This window comes from Tachysurus vachellii, chromosome 9 (assembly GCF_030014155.1).
Source record: "Tachysurus vachellii isolate PV-2020 chromosome 9, HZAU_Pvac_v1, whole genome shotgun sequence".
In the NCBI taxonomy this organism is placed as follows: domain Eukaryota; kingdom Metazoa; phylum Chordata; class Actinopteri; order Siluriformes; family Bagridae; genus Tachysurus; species Tachysurus vachellii.
Genome location: NC_083468.1, coordinates 9652641 through 9668388, shown reverse-complemented (window position 1 = coordinate 9668388; position 15748 = coordinate 9652641). Strand labels below are relative to the sequence as shown.

At 35.6% G+C, this 15748-nt stretch overlaps 1 protein-coding gene across 1 annotated transcript in view; it reads left to right on the top strand.

Annotated features, from left to right (window-relative positions):
* Positions 1-4459: 4459 nt before the first annotated feature.
* zbbx (zinc finger, B-box domain containing) overlaps positions 4460-15748 on the top strand; it is a 37925-nt gene continuing 26636 nt past the window's right edge. Inside the window, exons 1-6 of the mRNA XM_060878623.1 lie at positions 4460-4557; positions 4813-4926; positions 7201-7276; positions 7985-8030; positions 9088-9191; positions 13368-13463. Of these exons, the coding sequence (XP_060734606.1) occupies positions 4496-4557; positions 4813-4926; positions 7201-7276; positions 7985-8030; positions 9088-9191; positions 13368-13463 (498 nt within the window). The 5' untranslated portion in view covers positions 4460-4495. The remainder of the gene's footprint in view (positions 4558-4812; positions 4927-7200; positions 7277-7984; positions 8031-9087; positions 9192-13367; positions 13464-15748) is intronic.

Sequence of the window (15748 nt, the reverse complement as noted above, 5' to 3'; positions counted from 1 at the left end):
CCTGTGTGGACAGAAATGGTCGAATCCTTCTAATGTTGTAGAGAAGAAACCGACATGAGTGAGTCACATTAGCAACATGAGAGGAAAAGGACAGTTGATTGTCCATGGTTACCCCAAGGTTGCGAGCTGTGGCTGAATGGGAGATCAGATCGTTGTGCAGGGATATAGCAAGATCATGACCTGGGGATGAATCACCTGGGATGAAGAGCAGCTCAGTTTTGCTAGGATTAAGCTTTAACTGATGAGCAGTCATCCATGATGAAATTTCTGCCAGACATGCAGAGATCCGGTCAGAAGCTGTGGCATCTGCGGGTGGGAAAGAGAAGATAAGATAAGACATTCAGATTGAGTAGCCCACATCACACCCAGTGTTCACATTTTCCAGACTCCAGATTTCACCATGATGAGTGTATGATGATTTTGGAATATGCTTTTCAGAATGCTAACTGCTGGCTGTAAACTTGTCTCATTCTAGCTAGCCTGTTGTCTTCAGAGAACAAATATGTTTTGCGTGATCAGCTACATTTTGTAATTAAAAGAACTATCCATAAGAAGAACTTCACATATTTTTCATGCAATTCGTTCCCATTTACTCTTTTTTTCTTTTCTTGGTCATTTATCTCTTTTTTCTTTACTCTTGCCCTTGCTCTTCATTTTGATTTTATTATTGGAGCAGAAAATTCCCTCCTGCTGGTTCCAATATCACCAATCCATCTCACTATCAGCCTCTTCTATTTGAAAGACTCCAGTATGTCAATCCTGTAGGCCATATAAACCTGAGTACTAGATCATAGTGGCTTTCATGCTTGTCTACTCTCTATGTTCTTCATATTTCTTTTTCATAATCCATCACTCATACAGTACCTGCGGTACCCTAAAAAGCACCCCTCCTTCCTTGACTCTGTCAGCATGCTTAAAAGTTAGAAAGTGTATATGAACAGCTTTTTCTTGAACTTACTGTATTGCTATGTCAACTTTTACATTTGTTGTCATAAATTACAATCATTTGACAAGAATATTTTTGACATGTAATTACTCATTACACACCTGTCTTAATGATTAATCTTTAGTCAATTTTATTTTGAGCAACATAGCATTGTTTTAATCAATAAAAATAATTACATTTCAGTGAATAAATCTGTCAAAAATTGAACAGAACAAAACTATACAAGTATTAATTATTAAAAAATTTTTGCTGCAAAAAGAAAAAAAAATTGCTGACACAGAAAAATACAAAAAATGTATGCCTGCATTTATTCAGTGCAGGACAACATGAAAAACCTAATAAACATGTATAGCTGCATTAATATGACTGAAAACCAAAACTAGTATTTTAGTATTTCAGAAATGCATTCTGCTGAAAGAAACAGATTTTGTCATATTTCTATCAACAGTGGAAATAAAAGGTATTACACAGCTGCAGAAGTCTTAAGTGGCTACAATCCTTCACTACTGTCACACTGTGCAGGATTGTAACTATACTGTAGCAAAACAAAAGCTTTTATATATATTTATATATTGCAATAAAATGGAATTATTTAGCATATCTCAGCTTCTTCGAAAACTTGGATACGAGTGCAAGGTCAGCCATGATAGGCTGGAGATAAGGTTAAGGGCCTTGCTCAACAAGGATCCAAAAGTGGTAGCTTGGTGCTGAACCATGGACATTCTGGTCAGTAACAAAACACCTTTAACTATTGAGCCACCACTGCCCATTGGCTGAATAAAATCTGTACAAAAACATTATCTAAACTGTACCTGAACTACACAAAATTTGCAGTGGAACCTAATGAAACATTTATAGTTTAATGTATGCCACTTAGCAGTCTGTATGAAACCTGAAACTTAAATGTAACTAAACTGTATGAAAATTGTAACTATATTGCAAAAGAGTTGTAGAAATACTGTAACTGAATTTTATGAAAACTGTAAATGTGCTATAACTGATTAGGTACTACAATGTAATTGTACTGTATCTAATCTGTATGATAACTGTATGGCAACTGAATGGTATGAGATCTGTATGCTATAATTGTATTATATGTAAATTGAAATGCTATGGCTCACATTTCATTCCTGTATGACGGCTGTTGATCAGTGATTTAGTATGGTTAATATTTAGTATGGTTAAAGTAATGGTTAATGATTTCAATACAATTTCAATATGTGACTTAATAATATAACTGTAAGAGGACTAGTAAAATATTTGAAAGCTAATATAATAAGGCCTTTATGACTAGTTATGCATATCTCATCAATATAGGTTTTATATATATCGATCTGTGTCTACTTTTTATATAGCAGTATAGTCTGATGCAAGGAGATAAGAATGTGGAGTGTGTTCCACCCCCTCTTTCTGGGAATGAGCTATCAGAAAGACATAGTAGGTGGGTGAGGGCTTTCGTTACCAGGCAAATTTATAAATGTACAAAGATGGATTGTGCGTCATAAGTGTTTTAATGTATTTTGGTAATGGATTATTTATCTTGACCACAGTCTTTTTATCATCTTGATGTCAACTATAATGAGCAGATTAAAAGCAAGTACATATCTTCCATCTCAGCCATCCATTCTAGTAAGACAAATAAGCGTTTCATGCACTGATGGTTTTTTATTTTAGAATTTTTACTGCATTAATCTCTCTCGCACCCACCCACCCACACACAAATACACACACACACACACACACACACACACACACACACACATATATATATATATATATATATATATATATATATATATATATATATATATATATATATATATACTGACTATATTAACTCCTTTGTACAAAATGTCAGATCTTATCCCTTATCCCTTCCATTAAATTATGTGTTCAGATGACATAATTTGCTGTAACACGAATCATTACTAGGCATGTCAACTGGAGAACAAGGATCAGATGCTATCACAGGCACAGACTGGAAAGCTGAATACCGTTAAAAGGTGCTAATAATTAGTAGGCAAATTATAGTTCTAGTTTTCATCAACAGTTCCAGTTTTCTTTTGTAAAAGATTCCCATACATTGTGGAAAAAGGCCTTGTGTTAATTAAAAAAAAAAAAAAAGTCCAGAATCCCTTTCCTCATTTCCTGCACAGTGTCTGTAGCAGCAGTGGACTCTTAATTAGGTACAAACTTCAATAATATGGCTTATTGTTGCCTGGGGAAATTAGTAAGGCTTAATTATGGCTCATTTGTGTAGGTTTACATTAGCATACAAAAGCAACACTGCTAGAGTCTGGTTACAATTAGAGAGACACAAAGCTACAAGTTTCTACAAGAGCTACAAGAGCTCAAGCTCTTTTCTCCTCTCTTTTATTCAAAGTCAACCTTTTTTCTTATCCTAGGACATTTACACAGTATTTTTTCAACAATTTTAGTATTTTTTCAATTCAATTCAATTCAAGTTTATTTGTATAGTGCTTTTTACTATTGACATTGTCTCAAAGCAGCTTTACAGAACATAAACATAGAACAAAAGGTTAATATAAAGAATAATATAAAGATTAATAGAATACAAAATTCAAGATTAAAATTAGATAGATTTAGTTCACAATGTGTATGTATTTATCCCCAATGAGCAAGTCTGAGGTGACTCAGGCAGCAGTGGCAAGGAAAAACTCCCTTAGACGGTAAAGGAAGAAACCTTGAGAGGAACCAGACTCAAAGGGGAACCCATCCTCATATGGGTGACACTAGAGGGTGTGATTATAAATATACAGTCTGACAAATGTTGTATAGATGCAAAAGATCAAATGGAGTTCACATCTCCTCTATAGTATCGCAAAGTCTGACTAGAGCTGGTAGATCTCTAGATGCCTCAGTATAAAGAGTAAACGGTAATGTTTTACAGTAAAGATGTGCTTTTTAGTCTCACACTTAAATAAAACATACACTCAGGCATATTCAAATAAGTAATAATTTAATTAATTTTAAACCGCTTGTTTCTTTTTTAAATTTTATTAGCCAATCAGGCTCAAGTCTGTCTTCGCGTTGCGGAAGTATCGTGCCTACTCTCGCGTGAGCTGCCGTTACCATGGTCACGCTAGTACACAGTTAATCGAAGCGAAAAGTGAGTATTCAGTGAGACAGCAATATACTTTAGGAAACAATTGTCCTTTTTTGTTTTTGGATTTTGTGATATTTCAGTTTCATTTCTGTCACGTCTTTCAGTTAACACTTACAGATAATTTATTTAATACTGTATTAGATACTATATTAACTATAGGTCACTAGTCGACCTAGATTTATTTATTATGTCTATTAATTATTTCTGATTGGTTAAAAAATAGATTTATATGTTTGTATAAAGTACTATAGCATTATATTGAACCGTGTTGTTTGATTATATTGTACTGTCTAATTTCTTCTTCTTCTTCTTCTTCTTCTTCTTCTTCTTCTTCTTCTTCTTCTTCTTCTATTCATATTGCTTGCCACTTTTCCAATGTTCACTATTTTCTCTTTCACAGGGGGGAATATAAATCAACAACCATGAATGTAAACAACTTTGTGGTCCTTCCCAACAAGCCTAAATCAGTAAAGATAAATGTCAGGTTGAGTATTTGTTCCCCTTTGGTTTTTACTTTTGTTTTTACTTTATTATTAGTGTTGTGTTGTGATGTATTGAACCTGATTTGTTAATCACACTTATGTTAATCTCTGAAATGTGGCAGATAGATCTTCATCTTACTGTAAAATATTGCCATGAATTAATTTGTCAGATTTGATGTGTCTCGTCCCGAGACTCCCTGACACATTGTACTGTAATTTGGCGTTTATGTGTGTAAAGTGTGTTGTGTGCTTTACAGGAATTTGCGAGAGCTGCGTATTGAGACGGCACAGCTCAAACAGGACAACAAGGACATGGAGAACCGTCTGCAGCAACTCCAAGAGGTCATGAGCCGTGAGAAAGACGAGAGAAAGTGAGTAACACATATGCAGTTGCAGAAGATGATTGGAAAAGCGGAGCTTGATATGTTGCGTCCTTTTTTTTATGAAGATACATCTAGTACATCATGGTTAAAATAGCATGCTGAAAATGTTCATGTATACTCTGATGAATACATTAGCACAAGAGCTCTTTCAACAATGTCATGTATTTACAATAATGCATTATATTAAAATAATGATGCATGCTAGACATAGAGCAAAAACAGACTCTTCACCAGTTGAATATGTCAGCATATGTAGTTTAGCATGTGCACAGGCAAAAAGAAGAATGGGAAGCTAGCTGTATGATTCTGTACCATGTCGTACATTGCTACATGACACTGAAACACCTAGGCATGTTTAAAGGTGTGTTCAGTTGATTCTTTTTGATCTTCAACCCAATTATTTTAATTAGGGCAGCATGATAGTGCAATAGGTAGAGCGGGTGCCTCACATTTCCATGTTCTGTGGTTTGATCCTGAGGTTTTGTGTATTCTCATCATCTCCATGAGGGTTTCCTCTGTTACATTTTCCTCTTACAGTCCAGAAACCTGTTGGTACTGTAAGTGGATTGGCTACTCACATTTAGCTCCAGTCAGAAATGCATATATAAATGTGTGTATTTTTGTGTCCTGTGTTTGACTGGCATTCTGTTTAAAGTTGTAATCCAACACATGTATACCACTGTCACATTGTCCACCAAATTAACAGCCAGGATTTCATACTTAGATTGCGCAAGTACAAAATGATGAAAAATGCAATGGGCTTTTGGTTAAAGTAACAGTTATTAAATGGAGGCAACATTTCCATAAACAAACAAACAAACAAACAAATAATAATAAAACAACAACTCTGCAATTATTACTTTGGCATGTCCCTCCTCCTTAGAGTATCCCCTTGCACAATTTTATTAATAAAACTCAGATATTACCTGGTTGTGGAATTATAGTGTGGCCTTTTTAGGGGGGGATATATGAGCTCATAACTCATCTGGTGTGAAGGAGAGGCATGTTTGTGGTGTACACACTCCATTATGAATCACTGCTCAGGTGAACTGAGGGTTGAGATGAACTTAATATCTTGGGGTCATGTGTGTTTTGCAGCTCTTCAATAATTAAACAGACATAATGAGAGTGGAAAATTAATCTAGGGTAATGAAACAAAGATGTTTTCTGTATGTTGTACTTCACGAAGGTTGCACACTGTCAATTAAGGTCTTATGCATCATCTTCATATGAAAACATGCACCTTTTATGGGTGCTGTCCCGTATTTTACGATTTACTGTTATCCTATATAGGTAGGGTGCATTTTGGGGCATAAAATATGCTTCTTATTTAAATTACAGCATGACCTTGTACTAAATGTTTGAGCATAAATCTTTGAGGTTTCTTATCCAACCTTATTATTATTATTATTACTACTACTACTAATAATAATGCCAGACCTCAGAGTTCAGCTGCTAGTCTTCAGTCATAATTTGTAAACACACACACACACACACACACACACACACACACACACACACAATCAACAGAACACGTCACCTGAATGTACAAGTAGACTCAGCTCACTGTGTGTGTGTTTGTATTTGTGTGTGTGTTAATCTGCCTGATGGTAGCACACTGTCACATTGCTGTGTTCAGCTCTGAGTGTCTTTAATCCTCAGCCCTAAATGAGCCTCTTACTCATTGACGGCCAGCTGATAAGCAGAGTGGACCTACACACACACACACACACACACACAGAAACAGCCTCTCACCCGCTCTCTCTCTCTCTGTCTCTTGCTACTGTCTGTCTCCATCTGTCTTTCCATCCCTTTTATCCCTCTTGCTTTTACTCTTCTGTTACTTACTTTCACTCATTTCTCCTTCTTTTTCTTTTCCCTGTTCTATCTCATTCTATCTATTATATTCTCTTTTCACTTTCATATTTTCTCTTTTCATGTTCTTTTTCTGGCTTCATTCTTTCTCAATCCCCTTTCCTTCTGCTTATCCTTTATTCTCCTGCCTCTCTCCTTTTTTATTGCTCTCATCATCACATCTAATTTATATTTCTTATTTTCTAACTTTCTTCTCTCTACCCTCACTCTGCGACTATTTCACTTTCATTCCCTTTTGACGTCAATGAATTTGATTGTTTTTTCTTGAAGGTTTTAGCTTCTGCATTAACTATGATTTCTCTCGCTAGCATCTCCAGCACTCTGCTTCTTTTTTGGCTTGTTTTAAATGAGATTTATTAATCACATGCTTTGATATGTTCCATACAGGAAGAATGGTGCATTTCACAGGAAATCTGCTCCGACCCAAGATGGGACAAGTGAAAAAGAGAAAAAGCTCAAGAAAGTGAGGATTCACTCTGCCATACATTTTCCAAAGCAATGGATATGTTCTTATAGGCACTATGTATTTGACTATGTAGCACATGGGTTTTGTATGCTTGCGTTTTAAATCAAAATGATAGATGATTTTCTTATGTTATTTACTTTCACCAGAAAACAGGACAACTGCCAGTTTTAAAACACAACTTGACTCTCTAAAATGTTTGTCCTGATTTGAATTTATGACATAAATTCGCATAAAATGGCATTGTTTGTGTCAGTCATTTAAAAAATTTCTTGAATGTTGCACCTAGACATATTTAATGCTTAAAAAGGTCTCATTTTATCGGCAGGTAATTTAGCTTATTTAGATAGAAACACATGTTTAACCTAAGCAAAATTATATGCCAATAAATCAAGATATTTCATACTTGTGCATTTATATATATTGTAAGTATAGTGAAAAAATCTAGAAATAGACTTGAATTGTTGAATTATATGTAAAGGTGTTACAGAATTTTTTTAGAAGTGCCCAAATTAAGTATTGAATTTATTTTTAAGTTGAACTCCAGTTTAGTGTGAGAGTGCATTTAAGAATGAAATATTTGGCAGCTTTAAACACACAAACCATTAAATTCCTTAAAGTCTAAATTTATTTAAAATGGAAGTATAGAAAATATTATTACTGATTACTGTTGACATAAATTGTGTGCACTTGTGTGTTTTTGGGCAGAGCTCCCCCAGCAAGATAAAACTAAGAGTGCTGAAGGATGAGCCAGGTAAGTGTATGTGTATAAGTGAAAACAGGGTTCACATGTTCTCTTCGTGTCCTTATAGTGAATAAATTAAAATGCAGTCAGAATTACTCTAAGAGTTTTTCATACGGCCTTGGTCACTAAAGCCAGGTTTAATCATTTAATTAAATCGCTCTTGCGTACTCATTAACCATTTAATGTGTTTTTCTTATTCTTTTAAAAATTGGCTGTATTTTTTGTATTTAACTTTTGGTTTATATAGATTTAATGAGTTACTAAATAAATGTACTCAAGTGCATACAAAATTACTACAGAAAGATATAAATGTGCTGTCTTTATACCCCATACTCACTGATAATTTGACCAATTGGCAGCATAGACAGCACTCTGGAACTCCACAGACAATCAAAACAGTTAGTTTTGACCATGGCAGTAGAGTGTAGAATACCAGATGTTCGCTCTTTGTATAGGGTGAGCATAGCTATATGAAGCTCAACTTGTGACAGTTTTCAAATGGGACTGTTTCTGCTGTCAATGGCATTAAAATAAATACAAATAATTATACAAAAGCAATGATGAACAGATGACTTTTATATTACCAACAGTTTCCTCAACCATTATAGATCAGTCAGCATGAGTATTGCCACTGATGATTGTAATGTATGATAAATTACAAATCAGCAGATATAAATCTTGTGCAAGTCTGTAAACATTAGATTCAATAAATGTCATTTTGCATAACATGTATGCATGTTTTATATAATTTTGTTGTGTTGAGCTACATTGTTATGCTGAGTGCTGTAGCATGCATTAAAAGGAGCAGAATGTGCTAACACAGCTGAAGTGAGGTAGATTTTTCCAAAGCTGGGTACAATTTATGACTGATAAATAAAGCATTATAACTTTGAACCTGACCTGACCAATCAGACACTATGTATGAAACCAAATCAGTAATGTGATGAATATTACATTTCTGAAGAAGGTCTGGGCTTGGAATTTATCTGCATAAGTACTATTATTCCTATTAATCATGCATAGAGTTCTAATTTATTTAAGTTGTGTGTGTGTTTATGTGTTCTAGTTCAAAGGGTGCCTGAGCCTCCACCTCCAAAGAATGGGTGGAACAGAAAATCCAGGCTCAAAGGAAAAGCCTGTGGCCAATGTGAAGCTCAAACTGCTGGACTTGTGAGTTATCATTCATCTATACTGAAACAGTAGGATGATTTCCTCCATCACTTATCCACATGAAACGTCTCAGGTTACATACAGTATGTAACCTTGTTTCCTGAGAAAGGGAACAAGATGTTGCATCATGTGTAATGGGAACACTTCTGTGAATCTCGCATCTGAAGCACTTGTGGAAACATGCTAATTCTATTGGCCAACACATACTCAGGTGACATATCATATCAGTGAGACCATTAAAGGGCTTGAGCACTTAAGAAAGAAAGCCTTTCTGGATTTGAAAAACCCAAGGAGTGCCATTCATGAGAGACATTAAATCCGAGAACCAAACTCTGGCTGGCCAGTATGGAGCCAATATAACAGTCTTGCCACACCATCATTAGAACTTCTGGTACAGACAAAGCTTTGGCCACATCTGCACCATGGCATCCAACCCCAATGGAGCTGGAGGGGTGAGGGGACTTCCACAGGGGTGAGCCACAAATGCATCTCTGTGAATACCATGGCAGCCATAGAATGGCCGATGGCGCTAAAACTCTGGCCTGCCGGAGTTTTCTTACTGCCTCAGGGTCTGATATCTTGCCCTGATCAAGGGCACCTGCTATGTCACCTGACCTCACGTTGGCCAATATATATAATTGGCATGTTTCCACTCATGCCTCAGACACCAGACTCACAGAAGCATTCCCATGGTGTCAACAAAACAGAACAGTAGATTCTACTGTTTAGTCTAATCATTCATCCAATGAGTCGTCTATGCACCTAGATATCTATTCATTCACCTGCTTGCTTATTCAAATTCACTTATCTTTTAAATGGTGCTTCATGTATTAGATAAAGACAGGTACACTTGGACAGTAGTAGATAATCAGTTTGATCAGTTAAGCCTATAGAAAAATATTCATGTTAAATGGCAATAAACTCATAGCATACTTGTAAAATATATATTTACTAAAAATATTTAATAAATATGTTATTAATACCTAATTAGAGTGATAATAATTTAGGTAATTTTCTATTTTCCTAATAAATTTTCCTATTAAACAATTTAAAATATGCCTTTTGCATTTTAAACTGTAATTCTAAATCCATCCAAAATTTTCAAGCCATTTTATCCATTTTTTATGTTCTTATTTACCTGTTCACCTATTCATCAGAGTTTAACTACAGTATACAATTTTAGACTCCCAAAAGAATACAAATAAAGAAGGAAAGTATGAAAGAAAAAAAAATGAAAGGAAGAAATACTTAGAAACTTCTGTATATGAGTGGAGAAACATTTTCAAGAATAGAGAGCTGCTTCACTTACTTGAAGCTAAGTAGACGACTAGACAAGCCATCCATCCAGATGTCCATCCATCCATCCCCCAATGCAATTCACATATATAAGTAAGTCTTTGTGTGAGTCACCCTGGCTCATGTTCAGGGACTATATGACTGTCTGACTGGAGAAATTGGATGACTGATGTGTGTGCTGTGAGAGAGAGAAAGATATGGCACTGTCTTTTTTTTCATCGTCATGCCAGATTATGGTATTATAAAGCCCATGCTCTCGACTCCAATACTACTACTACACCCACATGCATACTCACACACAGGCATGATGATGGCTCTTTTATCTTTCTCTAAACGCTTACTTCCGTACTACATCCTCCTTCTGTAGGCTACTGATTCAATCCCTGTCACTTACTCTCATAGCTCTTGTGAGCTTAGTTTTTCTATTCTGTCTAAAACCTGTCATCGGATTTTTTTCACTGCTCTCTCTCTCTCTCTCTCTCTCTCTCTCTCTCTCTCTCTCGCTCTGTCTGTCTTTGTGTGTGTTTGTGTCTGAGTGAGTGAGAGACAAGCAAGCAGTGCAGTTTTGACTTGACACATAAAGCCAAGTTAAGCTGCGCAACATCATGTTATACAGTGTAATGCCAATATGGCAAGTTTGTGGACACCTGACCATCAGACCCACATACAGTACTGCCTTTGCTTGCAGTAGCATTACAATTTCCCAAACCTCTTAAAGAATACCAATAGCCCTGTGCAGAAGTCATGGTTCGGCTGAACATTTTTTTAGGATGAACTACAACACTGATTATATATTAGGTCACCTTGCCCAACATTGGTGCCTGATATCACTAATGCTATTTTGGCTAAACGGGTACAAATCACCACAGCCATGTGCCAAAAAAATACTACAAAGCAATCACAGACATTTGGTGCATAATAAACAAAAAGAGGGGAGTAAATCTGGAAAGAGAAGTTCAAAAAGGAAATATTGGTGTAAGGACCAGGTGTCAACAAATATTTGACATAATGGTCTATTTTAGTTCTTTGGATTTTTGCTACATTTATCTGTGTGAAAAGCTAAGCTATTTTTGTATGTAAACTCCCATGAGTGCCAACAGAATACACTACAATATGCTAGTCCTCCACCTCTTAAGGTTTAGCCCTGTAGCTCAGCTTATAGCCAACATCACCATGGCAACATGCCCACTGTGTATTAAATCATCACTACATAACACCCACAGCACAAGTACATCTCCCACTCTACTCCTTTGCCAACTTTAAATCCTTAACTCCATATACTCCTAAGCTTATGTCCTCTGTTCATCCAAAAGCTATCATGTATACATTGCTGTGTCACACAAACATAGCGGCTGCTGTGTGCTTTGTCTCACACCACTAGCTTCCTATCTCTTTTTACACAGTTTTCTACTTCTTTATGCACTGATTCAATTGAAGCCTAGTCAAATATAATTTGTGTGTCTATTGCTATCTTAAAAATATTCCCTGTAAAATTTATTCCCTATACATTTTTCAAGGCAAGCTAGAGGATGCCTCCTGCCACACACCCCTTGGTTTCCCAAAAGTTCTTCTTATGCTTGATATTTTCTTGCTTGATAACTCAAGGGTAATGTACTGTAATTTCTAGGGCTTTTTGTGTAATTTGTACTAATCCCCTAAATTCCATCTCCTTGTTATCACTTCATCAGTAACAATTTAAATATTGTCCAGCACATGAGGTTTAACATATAGCTTTGGTTTTGCCTTTTATTGACAACCAAGATAGCATTATGCTCATATGCTTTGTTAAAATGATCCTTCAGTCATCTACTAAACCCTATGGAATCTATACTTCATTCTCTTTGGCAATTTTTGGAGCAATCAATGGGCTGAGTTATCCTAATCTACTTTGATAATTTGCACAAAGATGCACATATTTATAAGACTAATGGCATTTCTTTGCTTTCTTACTTGCCATTCAAAATGCATAGACATGGCTTCTGAATTCATCCAAACCTTTAAATCCATCCACTGATCCAATAATCTTAAGAGAAGATCTAAGATGTTACATTGTGGTACAGTGGGAAGCATTGTTGTCTTGTAGCTCCAGGGTTCTACATAGTTCTGAGTATGGCTTACTGAACTTTTTGATGTGGACTTTTTTTGCTGTAATTGATCAAATTACTGTTATTATGACTTTATAATATGCTTGCTTGATTAGTGGGGGATAGCCGGGGTACACACACAGTACAAGCATGTCAGAGTGTTTATCTGTTTGTGTGTGTTTTGAGATGTAGGTGCTCAGAGCTTCTCATCTAGAAGAGAGAGAGAGAGAGAGAGAGAGAGAGAGAGAGAGAGAGAGAGAGAGAGAGCTGGCTTGCTTCTTTTATAATTTCAGCTTTGTCTCAAATCACATTCCTCATCTTCTTCACTCGTTTCTTAATTCAAAACAAATAATGAGCTCCCTGAAGATACAGACATCTAGTGTTTCCCCTCATTTCAATATTTATTAAGGCCAAGCCGGAATGAAAGCAAAAGATTTCCCTACATGAAGTCTGTAATGAAGACTGTCCTGTGGTGGAAAACCTACTGACTGTTATAATATGCTCACACCTGGGAATTCCACCATAAATAATAATTTATTGACTCATCAGAAATGTTCATCATATCAATTATTGCATGTATTTTGTTTGTTAAATAACAACACATTTTTAAATATTTTTGTTATTAGGCTTATTAGTATATAGGCTTAAGAAAATATTGAAAGCATGCTTCTGATTATTTTATCATTTGTTGAACAGTTATAGAAGATCAAATTAATCTTTCTGAAGCATTTTAATAAACATTATTGATGTAAATATTGCTTTTTTTCATATTTGACATTGACACGTGTGCGGTCAGGTGTGTGCAGAATGCTCAGAGGATTACTGTGTCAGCTGCTTTGCTAAATTCCACCAGAAGGGGGCACTAAGGTTTCATCATATCATTCCCATGCAGGTAAGAAGCAGTTCTTACACACAGAGAAAAAACATATCTGCAAAACACACACACGCACACACACACACACACATGTCCTCCTGTCTTTGCATTGACACCAGCGGCAATTTTGCTTGTCCTTCTCCTTTCTGCCATTAGTGGTCTCTCTCTTTGCATCCAACTTTGATTACAGACACCTGTATATGGGCCTGGAGAGTAAACATACACATACACACAGACAGTCATGGCCATCAGAGGGGAACTGATGAGTGCAAACACAAACACACATGCATTTGTTTTAGAGATTGCAGAAGCTGCACAGTATTTGAACCGAAGCATTTATTGACATATGTCTGCAATTATTATTGGGTTAGTGTGTGTGTGTGTGTGTGTGTGTGTGTGTGTTTACAGTCCAGCCGTGACACAAACATGTATTTTGCTTTTAATGAGGTCCACATGGTCCAATAGTGATAGAAATGCAGGATTTTTTTTTGTAATTGTGAAGACTTTAGTTTGTCCCTGTGAAGTGGACCACCAGGTGGCATTTGTATAAAATGTAAATATTGATATATTTATTATTGAATCTATTATGTAATTACAGTTAGAATCCTGACAAAACTATGGCCTCTCAAGGGAGTAAAATTTGTTATGCTCTCTGGGTGGAAGGGATTGAATTACTTGCTCCCATGTGAATAACAGCAAAGCTGGACAATTGTGGGCATTTTTAAGCTCATGTATTGGGAAAAGGGTAGATAGCACTTTCCTTTGTGTGCAACATGAGAAGCAGGTCCAAAGATGCAGAAGTTAGCTACATGTATCACCAAGGAAACCTGCTGGGACCTGACAAATTATAGGGGACAGTTAATGGGTGGGCTGGCAGATCACTAAATTCAGGGAGAAAATGGAAGAATATGGTGGTAAAATAAAAAAAGAGTATTGATAATCTTGACAAGTTTGTTCAGTACATTTTAATTGTCCACTTGTAGAAACAGTAAGCTATGTGATTAAAAGAACAACTTGGTACTTTACAATACTGGTACTATGCACATTTTGAATACAAGATACTAGCATGTATTGTATTTAGCTTCTTGTTTTTGTACCCTAATATAAGACATTTCATTTCAGTTTGCACAATTTTTTCTCTGCTATCATGGCAGGTGATAGATGTTCACTATAAAAAGTACACAGTCTGACAATGTCAACAAAAAAAAATAAGGCATGTTAGCAGTGACAGTGATCTAGATTGCTTACTCAGTCTACATTAGATTCGCATTAGATTAGACATTAGATTAGATCTTTAAAAACTGTACATTTACAATATCTACATTTACAGTTAGAGACCATAGCTCATCAGTTGTACTGTAATACAATGTGTATAAAACTATTTCAACATACAGACAAATTAAATGGAAAGCAACATAAAAAAAAGTTGGGCCTTTAATAACAGCTTCAGTGTGGCATGGCAGTGATTCTACAAATGTCTGGAACTGTACTGTAGATATGAACACCATTCTTCCAAAATAATTTCCCTTAATTGTTGTTTGGATAATATTGGTGGCGAGCACTGTCCAAGACGTCACTTCAAAATCTCTCACCGGTATTCAATGGAGTTGAGAACTGCTGAATGTGAAGACTGTATCAAGTTTTACATCATTTTTATATATTATAAACAATTTATTAGCATTAATATTAGCAGTATTTGATTATAAATGCATAAATTAACAACTATTTTGGGAGTTAGTTGTGGTCACTCTACAAAAGATTAAATTGTTAAATTAAATTTTAAAGTAAGGCATTAAAGAGGCTGGAATTATGCCAAAAGGCAGTTGCTGCAGTAACCACATGACTTAAATCGCTAAATCCACACTATAAATAGATGTACTTGCTTTGCTAGAACGTTTGCTTAAAACGGTAATTAAGGGTAGCTAAAATAGTCTGTTATTACATCTCCATTACCTGTGAGTGTGTACTGTATGTGTGTGTGCTTTGTATTACAGCAATGTTCTTAAATATGTGTGTAGTTACTGGCACAAGACCTAAGATAGTTGAACTGTATATTAGAAAAAATTTAACAGAGAGAGAGAGAGAGAAAGAGACTTAAAGACTCTTGATGAAAAAAATCTGTCTCAGCCACATAGATACGATGGCTTTGGTCTGTTGCTGTGATAGCTTTAGAACAAGTTTTGCACTGTATTAGTAAACATCTCATAATTAATATTTAAAAAAATAGAATACATGTTAAAATTAGAATGAAATTCTAGAAGTATACTTATTTGACCATATAGTCCATATACAGTTATAGAAGG